Source organism: Vitis riparia, chromosome 19 (assembly GCF_004353265.1).
Source record: "Vitis riparia cultivar Riparia Gloire de Montpellier isolate 1030 chromosome 19, EGFV_Vit.rip_1.0, whole genome shotgun sequence".
NCBI classification, from domain to species: domain Eukaryota; kingdom Viridiplantae; phylum Streptophyta; class Magnoliopsida; order Vitales; family Vitaceae; genus Vitis; species Vitis riparia.
Genome location: NC_048449.1, coordinates 9346153 through 9361467, shown reverse-complemented (window position 1 = coordinate 9361467; position 15315 = coordinate 9346153). Strand labels below are relative to the sequence as shown.

Below are 15315 nucleotides of genomic sequence, written 5' to 3'. Positions count from 1 at the left end.
TGCTGTACCATTTGCTTTCTCCAAAACGCACCGTTTTATCTACAATCCAAATCAAAACGCGCCGTTTTGAGGAGCTTTTCTTCGAACGCCGTCGTTTTATTACGCTTTTATCTCCCACCTCACTCTCGCCCCCTCTGGGACGAAGGTCCAATGGCGCAAGTGCTCTCCTTTGGATTGAGGATTCGGTGTTCGGACGCCCGCAGAACTTCTTCTAAGCCTTTGAAGGTTGCGAAGACGAGGCCCAACACGGCAATTCCAACTCGGTCAACAGGTAAACTCGGTTTACTTTGTTTGGGTTCCGAGAAAATGCGGGAAAAAGGAAATGGTTTGGTGAAAAAAATTTATCTTAGGTTCGGTTGAATTGAGGCTTTTGTTATTACGCTCAGTTGAGTGGTGGCTCACATTTTCTCCGCGGTGTATGAAGATTGGGAACTTAATTTTGTTGGGTGCCTAGAATATGTAGGAAAACGATTGGGTTGCTTAGAGACTGCAAAATTTGAATATTATGTTTTACGTTGTGTTGGTTTCCAAAAAACTGAGTAAAGCGGTGGCTCTGTTGAAGGAAGGCTTTTGCTTTTGCAGATTTTCTCCGAAACCAAACATAGCATGAGCAGCATGAGAAAATAATTTTATTTTTTCTTGCCTTTGCTTCAGTTTTCACAGTGGCCAAACAGAAGATTGGCTCAAACATTGCCATGTAGTGAATGCCCATGAATTGTGTTTGTTTGAGGCTGGTTTAGCAGCTTCTTTTTGTGACTCACCCACAGAATGTGGTTAGCAGGTACTCGTCGGAATGCCAACAGAACATACGATATCAATTTGGAGATTTCCCCTCATAGAGCTGGTATTTTTTTTTTATCTTTTACACATTTTTTATGTCTCTCTAATCTCTGTGCATGCATAGCGTGCCTTTTAGTGGTGTATGATACAATCTTTGGCCTATGCAGTCTCTGCAGTGAGATTGATGAGAATAGAGCTGGGCGGCGCTTTTGCTGACCTTTTGAACGAGAGAGGAAAGGGTTCTGGTGATAATGAGATGGGTTATGTTGAAAGAACTCTTGGTTTTCGAACCCGAGATTTGGATGATCGGGACCTTAGATTGGTGTGTCTTCCACTTTTGCCCTCTTGTTTTGTAATCTTTTCTTTTGTATCATATTGTGTATGTTTTGATGAAATTGAGATAATGATGCTTTGTTGTATCTCCTTTAATATTTTGAGGACTAAATAGTGGATTGATCTGTGCTGGTTGTTGGAATAGTTTATTATGGGAATGACATGCTGTGCTTTAATACTAGTGTTTAACCCATATATATTTTTCCTTATAATTTAGGTTACGGATATTGTTGGAGGTTCTATTCGTTGGCGAAGGTACCTTGACCATCTGATTGTTTCGCTATGCCATGATTCAAAAACATTTAGAAGCATGGAACCTCTTCTCTTACAGGTATATATGTTTTGCAAATTTCCTAATGGGTGGTGCATGGTGAAAATATTGTTTGAATAGTAGCCAGAGTGTGGAAAGTATAGTAGTTGAATAATTCTTAAGAAGCCATGCATTATATTTTGTTGTGGATTTTTCATGATGTCCATTCACGTAAAAGAAAGAAATTCTTACATCCAAATGAGCTCTAGTTCATGTGGGGGCATGCTAACCGAATGATGATCTGTGGAACTTATTTAATCCTACCGTATGCCAATATTTCCTCCTTCCCATATGTCAAAGTTTTACCTCTTTTTGCAATGGTAGGGCTGTCATGTTGGTGAAACAGTTCAGAGGTCGACTATGCAGTTATCCTCAAATGTCTGAATACCTTGTTGTTTGCATAACTGCCTTAAACAATTATTTGTACATTACGACTTCCATCTAATGGAAGTATCTCATCCTTCTATCTTAACATGTTCTTTGCATCTTTGTTCTAGATTCTCCGAATTGGTTTCTACGAGATTGTCAATCTAGATATGCCACCATATGCTGTTGTAGATGAGGTAAATCTTTACAGTTTGGTTTCCCCCTAAGTTATTTCTTATCATTATTTTTAATTTTAATTATAAGTGCTTTATTCTCAATAGGAAGTTCTTCCTAAGATAGATAACCATAAATGACAGTGGAAATTGAAGTAGCCCTTACGGTTCAAGGAATCAGTAGAATATTCATGGATAATGAGCTTTTGATTTGGAACCTGCCATTCTGTATCTGCCATTTAGAGATATATTTCAATGATAATTTACTGGGTGATGGTTGGAGATATGTTATTTTATGTAATTTTCATTAGTCAAAAATGAAAGTTTGACATAGATTGATTTCAAATTTTGCTAACTTGGGAAATTTGGACTGGAACATATGTTCAAAGATTGTATCACCACTCAGCTGATTTCCGCTGTACCTACCCAAAGGACCATAACTTAGATGAATGTAGAATATTTCTCCCAGACTTGATTGTCAGCATGGTTCAGTCATTTAATGTTTTGAATGGAGGTAGCCTACGCTTACCAAATTATGGATGCCAATTTCTTTTTCAATTTGTATATTGGTGGAGACCAGATCTGATCCCAATCTCATTGCAGCCCTGGCATGTAATCTCTTCTTTAAATGCTGTCTCAGGAATGTGCCAAGTATTTTGGGCTTAGAGCATTTTTTGCCCCAGTATATTTCCACAGCTTTGGCCCGTAATCTCCTTTAAATATTCCCTTTGGTCAAATTTCAAGTGGTCTTCTCTATGGTTTTTTTTTTTTTTTTCAACTGCAGAATGTGAGGCTTGCAAAGGTTGCCCTTAGACCAGGTGCTGGTAACATGGTCAATGCAATTCTCCGGAAACTAGTTTTGCTTAAGGTTTGTGCTATTATATTTATATAATCAAATGGTAACCGCCATGATTTTGGTGTATGGCTTAATCTTTTAGGTATGCAGGAAAAAAACTCCCTTCCTTTACCTAAACTCGAAGGCGATGATCGTGCACAAGCACGTGCTCTTGCAACTCTTTATTCCCATCCAGTTGTAAGTTTGTAACTGCAACCTGAATTATTATGTCAACATATATTTATTGTGTCGAATAATCTGGGAGTGAACAAAGAGCTAGTTGAGATGAAGTAAACTATTTAATTAATCCATGGTTCTGTACAAACCAATATTCAAGGAGAGATATTTTACTGTCATACCCTATTCTAATTTATCTTCATTGATGAGTAAGGGTCCTTTGTTAGTCTCTCTTACAATCTAGGTGGATAAATTCAGCTGTTCATGATGTTACTGCTCATGGTTGTTGCTTTTCTGTTTTTGTACTTTCTAGTGGATGGTACGGAGATGGACAAAGTATCTTGGGCAAGAAGAAGCTATTAAATTGATGATATGGAACAACAGTGAGCCCAGTTTTAGTCTGAGGTATTCTGATACATTTTACCTTTTTTCCATTAATTACTAAGTGGATCTCATAGCTACCTCTTATAATGCTAATGTCAGAGCAAACAGCGGAAAGGGGTTTACAAGAGCTGATCTTGTGATGCGGCTTAAAATGTTGAAGGTGCTGGACAGATGTTATAATGACCTTAAAATTTGAAGTTGCTTTTATAGGGACCCACTGTGGGTTGTTTTGCTCTGTTAACATATACTTGTGAAAGATTTTCCAAAGTTCTAAATTATCCCTTATGCGCTTGCCTGTTGAAATATTTTGTTGTATCCATGGTCTTTGCTGCTAAATTGCTGAAATTGTTATTTTCACAAGTTCACTTTTTCTGGTCATGCCTTACTGCTGGGAATCCCGGTTTTCTTGTGCTGATCTTCAGGTTCCACATGAGCTTTCTCCACATTTGGATAATTTTGTCCGCATCAGAACTGGAATGCAGGTTAGTGTTGAATATGATTGCTTTAGAAGTTGATCTTTTGTGAAAAAGTAAAGGTCCATCTACCTGCTATGTTGGCACTGTGGCCGGCATTATGTTTTGTTCTATTTAGTTGCTAGCAGACGTCTTTAGTCTCTGCAATACAGTGCAAATATTGAAGGTAGCTCAACCTGTTAGTCTGTGAAGATTCTCTTTGCAGGATTGAGTTCCTAGATCACACATTAATTTTGATGTTGCTTTAAGGTCATTGCTTGATCAGCTGCAACCAAATACAAATTTGTCTTTGGACTTATATCATCTATTGTGTTGTGGAGCTAATTGCAAGGCTTCCTACAAAAAAAAGGGGAGAAGGGGAGTGGGGGTGGGGGTGGGGGGAATCACACTCATGCGACTTAGAATATTGATTTTCATTATTATCCGGTTCTTTATTCTGACCTTTTTTTTCACTGTTCTCCAGTTCTAATTTCCTGGATTTCCTTACTTCAGATTGTCATACAAGCTCAATTACTGAAAGAAGGTTTATGCTCAGTCCAGGATGAAAGTGCAGGTCATTCACCCTAACTTCCACCAGATATGGCTTAAAGCATAGAGTTTGAGTAAAATAAGATATGAATTTCTGGTTCAAACTTTTGTTTCTCTTGGAACATAACTTTATATGCATGGGTTCTGGTAAATTCTTGCTCAACCAGTTGGAAGCTTAAGGCATATGTGTTTTTGTATATAGCACTACTTGGTTATTTTTCTTTATAAGTTTGCTTCACCATTGCCTTGTTTTCACAAATGTATGTGCACCATGCCAGCATGAAAGTGAAAAACGGAGCACAAATGGCACTGTCATGTGTGTGTGTGTGTGTTTTCCAGATTGAAATATAATCTATTTCTGCTTCAGTTCTCCTCTGCTCTGATCTTTCATTTCAATTATTTTGAACCTCGTTTAATCGCACAATCTTTACTAATAGAACACAACCTTGCTGCAGGTCTGGTAGTTTCTGTCGTGGATCCACAACCTGGTGAGAGCATTATTGATTGCTGTGCTGCTCCTGGAGGAAAGACCATTTTTATGGCATCCTGTTTAAGTGGCCAAGGTAATCTTTCCTCTGAGAAAGGTCATATCTTGCACTTGAAGTGTTTGTTACTTTTGAAGCATCATGTAAAAGTATTATTCTTTTCCTTTTAAAAAGGGAAAATACCAGTGAAATTTATTGAGAAACTCAGTTTAGTTCTGAATGATATGGAATGTTCCTTACTGGATTTTAGGTATGGTGCATGCAATTGACATTAACAAAGGTCGGTTGAGAATCCTTAAAGAGACAGCCAAGTTGCTCCTAGTTGATGATGTTATCACTACCGTTCATGCTGATCTTTGTACCTTTGCCGTAAGTTGCTCGCCCTAGAAAATGCAGAAAGATCGACGAACCTTTTGGAACATCTAATTTCTTTTTTTGTTGATTCTTTCTTCTTCTTTTTTTCTTTTTAGAAAAATAATCCAGTGAAGTCTGATAAGGTTTTGCTGGATGCTCCATGTTCTGGACTGGGTGTTCTCTCAAAGGTATTTGCATGATGTTATTTTTCAGCAAGTTCAACAAACTCTTTTTTCTTGATCTTTTCTTCTGGGCTCGTCTTTTACTGGTTAATATTTTAATGATGCTATTTAATTCTTGAACTTGTTAAAGAGAGCGGACTTGCGTTGGAATAGGAGTTTAGAGGATATGGAACAACTCAAGAATTTACAGGATGAGCTGTTAGATGCTGCTGCCATGTGAGATCCAGAACTCCGCTCTTCTGATGTTTTTTTCTTTTCTTTCTTTGTTTCCTCTGTCTAAAGAAAATAGGTATTGTTGCACAGAAATTCAACACAATCATGTTTTTCATTGGATGCAACATAATGACTTGGTTAATAAAACTTCAACAAACTTTGCTGAATCTGGAAATTTAAATCATTCATAGAATTTACATGAAATTTATAACTATGAATAGTTTTAGCATAACTCCAGGCCTCAGCTGTTGTTTATCTAAATGGCATGCCTTTGATAACATGTCTTCTATTTTATTTATTTTATGTTTGTCTTGTTTTCAAAGATTGGTTAAGCCTGGTGGAGTCTTAGTATACAGCACATGTTCCATTGATCCCGAAGAGAATGAAGAGAGAGTGGCTGCATTTCTTCAGAGGCATCCGGTAGGAGTGATTACTCAAACTTTGAAATGCCTTCAAATGCAGAAGATAAAAAATATTTTGTTTGTTTTTCCTTGTTCTGTCAATGACGTTCTAACTAGTTTTGCAAGTGATGATTTATAATGCCAGGAATTCTGCATAGATCCTGTTGGCAGATATGTTCCATCCGATTTTGTAACAGAGGGTGGTTTTTATTTCTCCAACCCAGTCAAGCATTCACTAGATGGTGCTTTTGCCGCCCGTTTGGTTCGATCCTCATAAAACAAATGTAAGTAAAGCCACCCCTGAGTTCTCTGAGAATTTTCTCGATGTGATTCAATGGATAAAGGTCTGTGACCCTGTTTTTGTTGCATGACAGAACTCCATGGTTCTCCAGATATATTCTATTACTGAACCAGAGCAAGAAGAGAGATGCATGCCTGGACCAACCCTCTTCCTCAAATGCTTGAGAAGTACACCCTACAGGAGTTGTAGGATTAACTCAAAAATCAAGACCTGATGTATGGGATGATACATCATGTGTTGGCTTGAGTTGGGTGAAATTGAAACTGAATGTTGTTGGGAGACAGAGACTGGACAAGTTCTTAAAGATGAGGGGCTCTGCAACAAGAATGAAGAATCAGAGAGATATGGCCCAAGGCAGCATCCTTGCAGCAGTGGCATAACCCCCCTCTAACTCAATGCCTATATCCAACTGAATATCCATAATGTAATATTACTACAAATTATGCATGTGAAATCTCTCGAGTGTTATCACTCCACCAAATATTGCTGGTAGGGGTTTATATAAATATTCAATATCACTGAACATAAAAGAATTTTTTTTAATGAAATTTTAAAAAATAATAATAAATACTAATATGAAGATAAAATTTTTATTTTATTAAATTTTATGTCCTGTTTGATCCTTTTTTTTTAAATAATAATTTTCTATTTAAAAAAAGAAAAGAAAACACGTTTGACAACTAAAAAATAAAAAACCCATTTTTATTTTTAAAAACAAGAAACATGATTTTTTTTATTTATTTGTTTTTACTTATTTTCTTATGATTGTTTTAAAAAATAATTAAAATAATGTATAAAATGATTAAAAATAAAGCATCACATTTAAAGTTATTTCTAAAATATATTTAAAAACATTGAAAACAAGTTAGGTACATTTTAAATTCTCAAATAGACTTTTTATTCTACAAAATGTCAAATAATAGTTTTTAAAAACTGTTTTTAAAAACTATTTATGAAAATGTTTCCAGACATAATCTTAATATTTAAAAACATGGTATCATGCGTGATAAATTAGTAACGATAACTTGATAGGTTCTATTTTGACTTAATAATATAAATACTATCGGATGGTTGGTAAATCAATTTAATAACTTAAAACGGCTTAATAACTTAATTTAAGTCATTAAGTAAATTAAGTATGTTTGAAAAGTGAGTTAATAGTATTGCTTAAAATCAAAACAACTTTAAGTAATAAATATAACCAATTAACTTATTTTTAAGTTAACATTTTTATTTTACTTTTTTTACTACTTCACAATCATTATTGTTACTCAACCTTTTTTATCCTAATTATAATTTATAAAAATAAATATGTCAAATTGACAATTTATAATAAGTTTTAAGTTAATTTATTAAACAACCTTAATATTTAAAGTTACGTTATTGAGTAATAAACATTAAATTTTACCAAATACCCATCTCTTACCGATATTTCAATGAGCTTATCAAGAATATTATTGATTTTTTCATTGTCCCACTCCTTACCAATTTCATTTATGATCCAAACTCAAAATTATTTTAAATTTTTATATAGCCCAAAATTAGAATTATTATTCAATTAAAAAATAAAAATAAATAAATAAATAATAAAAACAAAAGGGGAAAAAGAAGTAGAAAAGAGGAAGAAAATAAAATAATGGGGCCTTACACTGAAAGTTCTATATCACAAGGCCCAAAAGAATCACGCCCACAAGCTCAGCCCAGCCTATTTTAAAACGACGTCGTTCGCTAACACCTCCCTAAGGACCTTAACCCATCCTCTGTGTATGCCCTAGTCATCTCCCTCCCAACAACGATGCGCAGAGAATGAAGCAATGGCATCTGCTTCGTTCTCTCTCCGAAAGCCTAACCCGAACCCTAGCTGCCCATTCTCCTGACACTGTTCGCTTCCTCTCCTCCGCCACAGCCTCACCAACCTTTGCTCTCAAGAACGTTACCAAGTCCAACTTCGAATCCTCCCTCGCCGACCTCCGGCGCCATGTTCGCGACGCCGATTTCGTGGCCATTGACCTCGAGATGACCGGCGTCACCAGCGCTCCTTGGAGAGAATCCTTCGAGTTTGATCGGTTTGATGTTCAGTATCTCAAGGTTAAGGACTCGGCGGAGAAGTTCGCTGTTGTCCAGTTCGGTGTTTGTCCCTTCCGGTGGGACAGTTCTAGGCATTGCTTCGTGGCTCATCCGTGAGTTCTTCGATCTGTTTGGCTGGAAAAAGTTGTAGGAACGAAAAAGAAAACTAAATTTTAAAATATTTTTATTTCTGGTGGCTGTAGCAGTGTCAGTTCGGTGGACGGATTCTGTTTTTTTGAGAAAACTTTTAGTTTGATTTATTGTGTTTGCCGCATTTTCTCGGCAACCAAAAGGAGGACTTGGTGTGGTATCCTTAGAAACGTTAAACGTAGAAATAAAGGCCTTATAATTGTCATGTTTTCTCAAAGTAAGAAACTTCTACTGTTCTACATACGCTTCTTTATAGCATGACGTGCTACCAGTGGACATGGTATTCAATTTAAAGAAATCAAATTAGCAAATGAAGGAGATAGCTTTTGGAACTTGAAAAGAAGTGTATAAGATAAGGAATTGTCACCTTCTTAAGAATAATGTAGATCTTCCTAAATGCATTTCATCTGCATGTAAAATGGGCCCATGAATGAATCTTACATGGTGACCTTCTTTGACAGGCACAATTTTTATGTTTTTCCTCGGCAAGAGCTTCCAGTTGATGGCCCTTCATATGAGTTCCTCTGCCAGACAACGTCAATTGACTTCCTAGCTAAATACCAGTTTGATTTCAATGCCTGTATATACGAAGGTAGTTCATTTTCAATCTATATGCAGCTTTCTTTTTCTTTCTTGTGCCTTAATTTGTAAATATTTTTTGAAATCTAAGTTTTTGGGCAAATTTGCGATAGAAGGGTTGTAATGTTTATAAAGTTTAATATGTCCTTTGCATATTAAATGGCCCCTATTCCATTTCCCTCTTTAGATGGTTAAGACAAAAAGTGAGGATTTATTGAAAGTGCCAATGGGCCACAACCCATTTCAATGCAGGGCATAAAGGATTATAAGAGAAAAGCTATTAGGAAAAGAAGAGAGGGAAAGGGGCCTGTAAAAGAATATGTAAATCACTACACATCATAGAAGAACTCAAAAAGTGAACCTCTCCATAGCCCACTGCATAATCAGGACCAGAATGACCAGGACTAATGAATAGGATTTTTGTCTTAATGAGAGGCAGCGCTTTCCCTTCAAAAAATCTTGATTTCCTTCCATGTGATCCACTGTCCACAGCAAGTACAGACCCTTGGCTTAGGATTATTATCACTGATCATAAATGTATTTATATCATATTATTCTGTTGTGTCATCTGTCATGGTTTTATTTTGAGGACTTCACTCTTGGATGATCTCAGGAGTATCTTATTTATCCAGAGAACAAGAGAATGAAATGCTGAGATGCCTAAATTCCGAATGTGATGATGAGATGTCACTATTGTGGCGTAACATGAAAGAAGTTAGAGACACGCCACTGGTTAGTGTGGCAGATGTTCTCTTCAGCGAAAGAATGAAGAACAGGTTCAATGAATGGCGCAAGGAGTTATTACAGGATAGAAAGGGAGGGTCTCAATTTCTGGAGACCTCAAATGACATGAAGCAACAATTTCAAACTATTTTCTTTAAGATGCGACCAGCTCTTATATTGAATGGGTTCACTGCTCATCAGCTGAGATTGATTCAATTGGTAATGTTTCATTTTAGGTTTATCTTTTATTATCTAGTTTGTGACTTGCGAGAAAATTGTCCTAGAATCACTCAAGGAAAATTTCTCTATGATTGTTCAAGTTTTGAATACAAGTTAAATTTAAAAAATGTTGGCATGTTTTGTATGTGAAAGAGTACAGGTAAAATAGAAACCCTCTTGGTATTCTAACTGTGTTCCTGAGTGTTATATAATTGGGCTGTGCATATTCTTTTTAACTTCATACACTTCTTCAATTGTTAACCAAAGGCAATTTAAAAAATGCAGCCATTTTCTTTGTCAACTCTAAGAATCCAGCCCCAGTCCGACTCTTTCCTCCAGATGTGCTCTTCAACCATACAGGATTATCAATACAGATGGATAATCCAATGTTTGCGATCATATTTATGGTTAAAGCCACTTCTAGTCAATTCTCTCTTCTTCTTTTTTTCCTTTTTCTTTTTCTTTTGGGAAAAGCAGAAATAAAAACATCAGCAACAACTTCTTGACTCTGAGAATCAAGCCCCAGTCCTACTGTTTCCTCCAGATGTGCTCTTCAACTATGCAGGATTATCAATAAAGATGGATGATCTAAAGTTCATGGTCATATTTATGGTTAAAGTCACTTCTAGTCAATTCTCTCTTCTTTATTTTCTTTTTCTTTTCGGAAAAGCAGAAATAAAAATGTCGGTAACAACAGTACATAGTACCTACTGGAAGCACCATCAATTTGTCAGAAGAAAGAACCCAAATAAATGGAAAATACACCTAAGAGCAGAAGATGAATTTAAACCACCAATTAGCTATCATGTTTGCAGTGCTTTGGCAGTCCTTGGTTCTCATAGAGGGCCTCAATTGTCTATACAGGGCTCTACATTTGGTATTTTTCTGAATCAGAGTGGACCATTTGGAAGATGTCCTCTTGCGTCTTATTTGGGGGCTTGATTTATATGGAGAAAACAATTTTTTTAAAAAAAAAAAGTAAAAAAGAATAAAAAAAGAAGTAGAAGAAAATCTCTATAAGATTGTTGTCTGCATTGTGTAAGCCACTTTGAAATGTTTAACACTCAATACTCATGAGCAGAAAAATGTTAAACTTTGTGTATATGACATTAAAACTGCTCTCTCAATTTCAGAGCCTAGTATTTTGAATGTCTGATATTGTCTCTTGGTTTGTGGTTTAATTAGTGAACCTCTTACATTCATTTGTTAATTAAACCTTTCCATTTTCCTAGCTTCTTGCATCTTTTCCTCTGCTTCTGATGGATTTCCTCTTCTTTTATGCTTGTGCAGTTGATTTGTCTGAAAGTTGTTGTGGATGAGACCATAAAATTCATATTCTGTGTCTTCATTGTTTGTAAATTTTTGAGGATTGGAATATCTATGGCTCTCTTTAAGATTGTTGCTTACCCCTTCAACCAATGCAATTATTCGTTTATGCTATGTCTGTCTTCTACACTACACATGTATAGCCCGGTTGTTAACTTGTATTTATTTGTTTTGGCTACTATTTTTTCTCTAGCATGTTCAAGTTAATCATTTTGTTAATTTCTTGTACAGTTATCAGTACCAAATACCATGCTTGTGTTTTTTCACAGTGGTTTAGTTTACACCTGCTGATATTTTAGCATTACTAATTTATGAAACTTAAAACATACAGGTCATAAAGAAGCATTTTAAAGATCTTGTTTACATCCGTTCAAGTGGCGATGGTTCCTACTCAGAACTAATAGTATATATAGACTCTGACAAGGACAAGAACCTACTTATGGTAAGATATGAGTCTTAAGACTTTTGGGAAGTAACTGTTATTGAGTTTGTACACGCAATATAACAAATATATGGAGGTCACTAAAGCTATAGTTTATATTGTATTTTGTCTTTTCAAGAGGTATTAATTAATGGAAGATTAGATTGGCTATGCTTTCTGAAATTTCAACAAAATAATTAATTTCTTTGGACGGAGGGAGGAGTTAATTATTTATATATATATATAGATAGATAGATAGATAGATAGATAGATACTTCTACATTTAATATATGAGCATGATTGAGCTGAAGAATGAGATGAAAAAAGAACATCTGTATTGTTCATTACATTACCTGCACCTGATTGAAGACAAATTTTTATCTACAGAAAGAGGTGAAGGATGGGCTTCGCAGAGAAGCAGAGATGAAAATTAAAACTGCGGTTGGGTTCCGGCATGTCATTGACCTTCTTTCCTATGAACAGAAGTTGATTGTTGGCCACAATTGCCTTTTAGGTGCAAACAGATATCATTTTTATTTGGTGGCTATTTTTATATTGAATAAGATTTAACCAAAAGCTCTATTTATGTGACACAGATATTGCACACATATACAACAAATTCTTTGGACCTCTTCCATTGACTGCTGAAGATTTTGTCTCCTCTATTCACAAGTACTTCCCATACATGATTGATACAAAAATACTCTTGAATACAAATAATGTACTTAAGCATCTGATGAAGAATGGTAGCACATCACTATCGAAGGCATTTGCCTCATTGTGTCCGCAAATTGCTTCCAGTTCCAAAAACTCGGGTTTGGCTTTCCAGCCATGGGTTGAAGTTGAGGTGCAAGTGGATGATATGAGGTTTGGCTTCCCTAGTTTTCCTTCTAGGATATGGAATTCTACTATTTTGTTACAATATGACATTATTTGAATCTTAGAACTTTAAATTTAAAGTAAGAAATCAAGTGCTTTAATGATTATTACATCTAATTTGTTGACACAGAGACAAGTGTCAAAGCCCTACATGATGCAGGTGCTAGATGTTGCTACTTATAAATCTGAACACAGCAGCATGCACCTCTGTTTAGAGTTAGTTAATAAGTTTGACAACCTTTCTTGTAGTGAAGTGTGACATGTGTTCTTTTCTTCAAAACATATATGAAAGTTGATTGAGGAAAAGATGGAATAAGAAAACAAAAATGGATAGCCTTCCTTTCAAGAACATAACGATGACCTCAGAACAATACATTGCTACTTATCCCTGCCTGTTCTCTAAGCTGAGATGAGCCAGTTATTTGTCATTTCTTTTTCTGACTCTAAATTTAAAATGTGTTTGCAGGTCCTCCAACTGGAACTCCGGAGCCAAGCATGAAGCTGGCTATGATGCTTTTATGACTGGGTGTGTCTTTGCTCAGGCATGCAGTAATTTAGGAATTGATTTCAAGAAACATTCTTCCTCAGCAAACTTGGCCCACAATAAAAATCTCCAGAAGTATGTCAATCACCTCTACTTCAGCTGGGTTAATGGAGACATTATTGATCTAAGTACTGGAAACAGAATTGCGGCAACTACAGTTTGTTATAACCTGAAAAGGCGGTACCCAAAGATTTTGTTCTCTAATATTGTCATAGTATGGGGATTTCCTTCCCAACTCTCATCAAAGAAGATGAGAGAGTGTATCTCTAAAGTTTTTGGTCCAATTTCTGTTACTACCATCTATCACTTGGATGAAACTGCAGTTTTTGTTCAATTCAGCAAGCCAGAGTTGGTGGCTGACTTTCTGGTTTTAAAAGAAACCTTAGAGACAATTCAAGATCCAATCTCAGTTTTGCATCCCCTCTCAGTACTGTTGGAAGGTGGAAACACTTGTGCTGCCAGCTATGAAACTTACAAAGAGATTTGTAGCTCACCCATCTCCAAAGTTATGTTTGCAGATCAGGCCAAGGCTGTTGGCATTAAATGGAAAACCAAATTAATTGAATCAAAAGAAAAGGTGAAGACTCAAGAAGACGAAAGTTTCAGCAAAGAAAATGGAGCCACTGATGCTGCTTCTGATTCTGCTGCTAAAAGCAAGACCAGGAAGATCGAAGATGTGATAGATAATCTTTCAGATGACCGTAACTCAGGTAGTGAAATCATAGATTCTTTGTATGCTGCCCAAACCAAGCTTAGCAAGCATATGAGAACTACAAATTTATGAGCCTCTGGCCTCATTGTAGGTAATTTTCCAAATGCAATTCCCTGATTCATGTCTTTTCATATTTTAACAAAATAGAATAAAATCTTTAACCCTGTATTTTAACAGGATCCTTGTAATTCATTTATGTATACAAAAGTCGAGAGAACTACTTGTCTTTATTTGAACCAGTCTTCTCAATCTGAGTAAGCATTTTTCTGTACATGAAACATATATGCATCAATGGCAATTTACAATTTTGGATATAAATGAAATGATTGTTTCTTTCAAATTAATCATCTGCAGCTAAGTGAACTGAAACTACATGGATCATGATATGAAGGTCTCAGACAAGGCAATCATCAATCAACTAAAACTACAGCAAAAAATGAAAATCATCCACATTGCCTATTGCTCTTAAATGAACAAATAGAGAATGATCCAGACTCCGCCAAGGGCGGTCACAAAATATGATGCTATAGACAACTTGGTGGTGGAATTTAGCGACGGCGGTGGCACCCAGTTGAAAGAGCTCCGGTCATTCCCACCACCGGCTTTAGGCGGAAGTGCAGATACATAAGCGGCTTCAGGTGAAAATGCAGATCCATCAGTCTTAGGTGAAGGTGCTGGCTCTGGAGGCTTGACTTCGGATTGGGCCATTACTCGAATGATCAGTTTCTGACCTGACTGGCAGTGATCAGGCTGGCCACTGATGAAATAGAAAGCCCCATGGCCATCCAATCGGAAGAGAGTGTTTCCATCTTCGAATTTGGAGATGGGGTTTGAGGTGTTGCAGTTTGTGTAATCTGTGTAGTTCACTACCAGCACTGAGTCCTCCTGGTACTTGAAATCTGAAACATTCACAAACAGGAAAACAAAGCAAGCAAATTCATCTGTAGTATCACAACACTAAGGCTCCATTTGGTTGCAGAGAAAATGCAGGAAAAGAGAGGACTCAAAACCTTGAAATAAAAGAATTGAACTTTTTTAAAACCACACAAGCTTACAATGCTCCTTGACTTACACACAGAATCACCGACATGGAACCTGTTCTTTTCAGCCCAGCCATTGTAAGTTTCTGTCTCATTTCCTGTAGGTTTGGTCCAACCTCCCTCACCCCCCACCTGGAAGGTGTACGAGGACACAGAGACAACAGCAGTGGAGACTAAAAGAGACGTAAAGAAAGCAGAGTTGCAGATTTTTGTTGCTAAAAGGAAAGCCATGACTAACTCTTCTGCAGAAAAGCAATGCAACTGAGGTTACTCTCTGCGAATTAGGGATTTTTTGGTTATATACAAAGTAGTGGGATAGCGGTTAAGTCAGTTATTTCTCTCATGGATTGAGAATAGAGA

The 15315-nt window shown here is 36.4% G+C and overlaps 3 protein-coding genes across 6 annotated transcripts; 2 read left to right on the top strand and 1 right to left on the bottom strand.

Annotated features, from left to right (window-relative positions):
* Nucleotides 1-106: 106 nt before the first annotated feature.
* On the top strand, nucleotides 107-6818 carry LOC117908429 (probable ribosomal RNA small subunit methyltransferase B). The gene is made up of 18 exons (XM_034822009.1): nucleotides 107-271; nucleotides 782-844; nucleotides 948-1102; nucleotides 1331-1444; nucleotides 1921-1986; nucleotides 2747-2830; nucleotides 2909-2995; nucleotides 3288-3379; nucleotides 3458-3518; nucleotides 3781-3840; nucleotides 4324-4384; nucleotides 4815-4922; nucleotides 5095-5213; nucleotides 5315-5386; nucleotides 5511-5596; nucleotides 5917-6013; nucleotides 6140-6278; nucleotides 6369-6818. Exons 1-17 carry the CDS (start codon nucleotides 151-153, stop codon nucleotides 6269-6271), a joined length of 1578 nt encoding a protein of 525 aa, XP_034677900.1. The 5' UTR covers nucleotides 107-150; the 3' UTR covers nucleotides 6272-6278; nucleotides 6369-6818.
* A 1246-nt stretch (nucleotides 6819-8064) lies between these two features.
* Nucleotides 8065-14538, top strand: LOC117909380 (poly(A)-specific ribonuclease PARN). Of its 4 annotated transcripts, none has more exons than XR_004650349.1 (8): nucleotides 8065-8475; nucleotides 8974-9104; nucleotides 9705-10033; nucleotides 11691-11801; nucleotides 12168-12294; nucleotides 12377-12647; nucleotides 13126-14169; nucleotides 14270-14538. XR_004650349.1 is itself a non-coding variant. In XM_034823400.1 (8 exons), exons 1-7 carry the CDS (start codon nucleotides 8102-8104, stop codon nucleotides 13985-13987), a joined length of 2205 nt encoding a protein of 734 aa, XP_034679291.1. In that variant the 5' UTR covers nucleotides 8065-8101; the 3' UTR covers nucleotides 13988-14006; nucleotides 14270-14538. The 4 variants fall into 4 exon arrangements, 3 of the variants coding, with proteins under 3 accessions (XP_034679291.1, XP_034679290.1, XP_034679289.1); XM_034823400.1 differs by having other exon boundaries at nucleotides 13126-14006; XM_034823399.1 differs by lacking the exon at nucleotides 14270-14538 and having other exon boundaries at nucleotides 13126-14006; nucleotides 14093-14186.
* LOC117909381 (early nodulin-like protein 1) lies at nucleotides 14230-15315 on the bottom strand. Its single transcript, XM_034823401.1, has 2 exons — nucleotides 14988-15315; nucleotides 14230-14814 (listed from the first exon to the last, which is right to left on the bottom strand). Exons 1-2 carry the CDS (start codon nucleotides 15184-15186, stop codon nucleotides 14381-14383), a joined length of 633 nt encoding a protein of 210 aa, XP_034679292.1. The 5' UTR covers nucleotides 15187-15315; the 3' UTR covers nucleotides 14230-14380.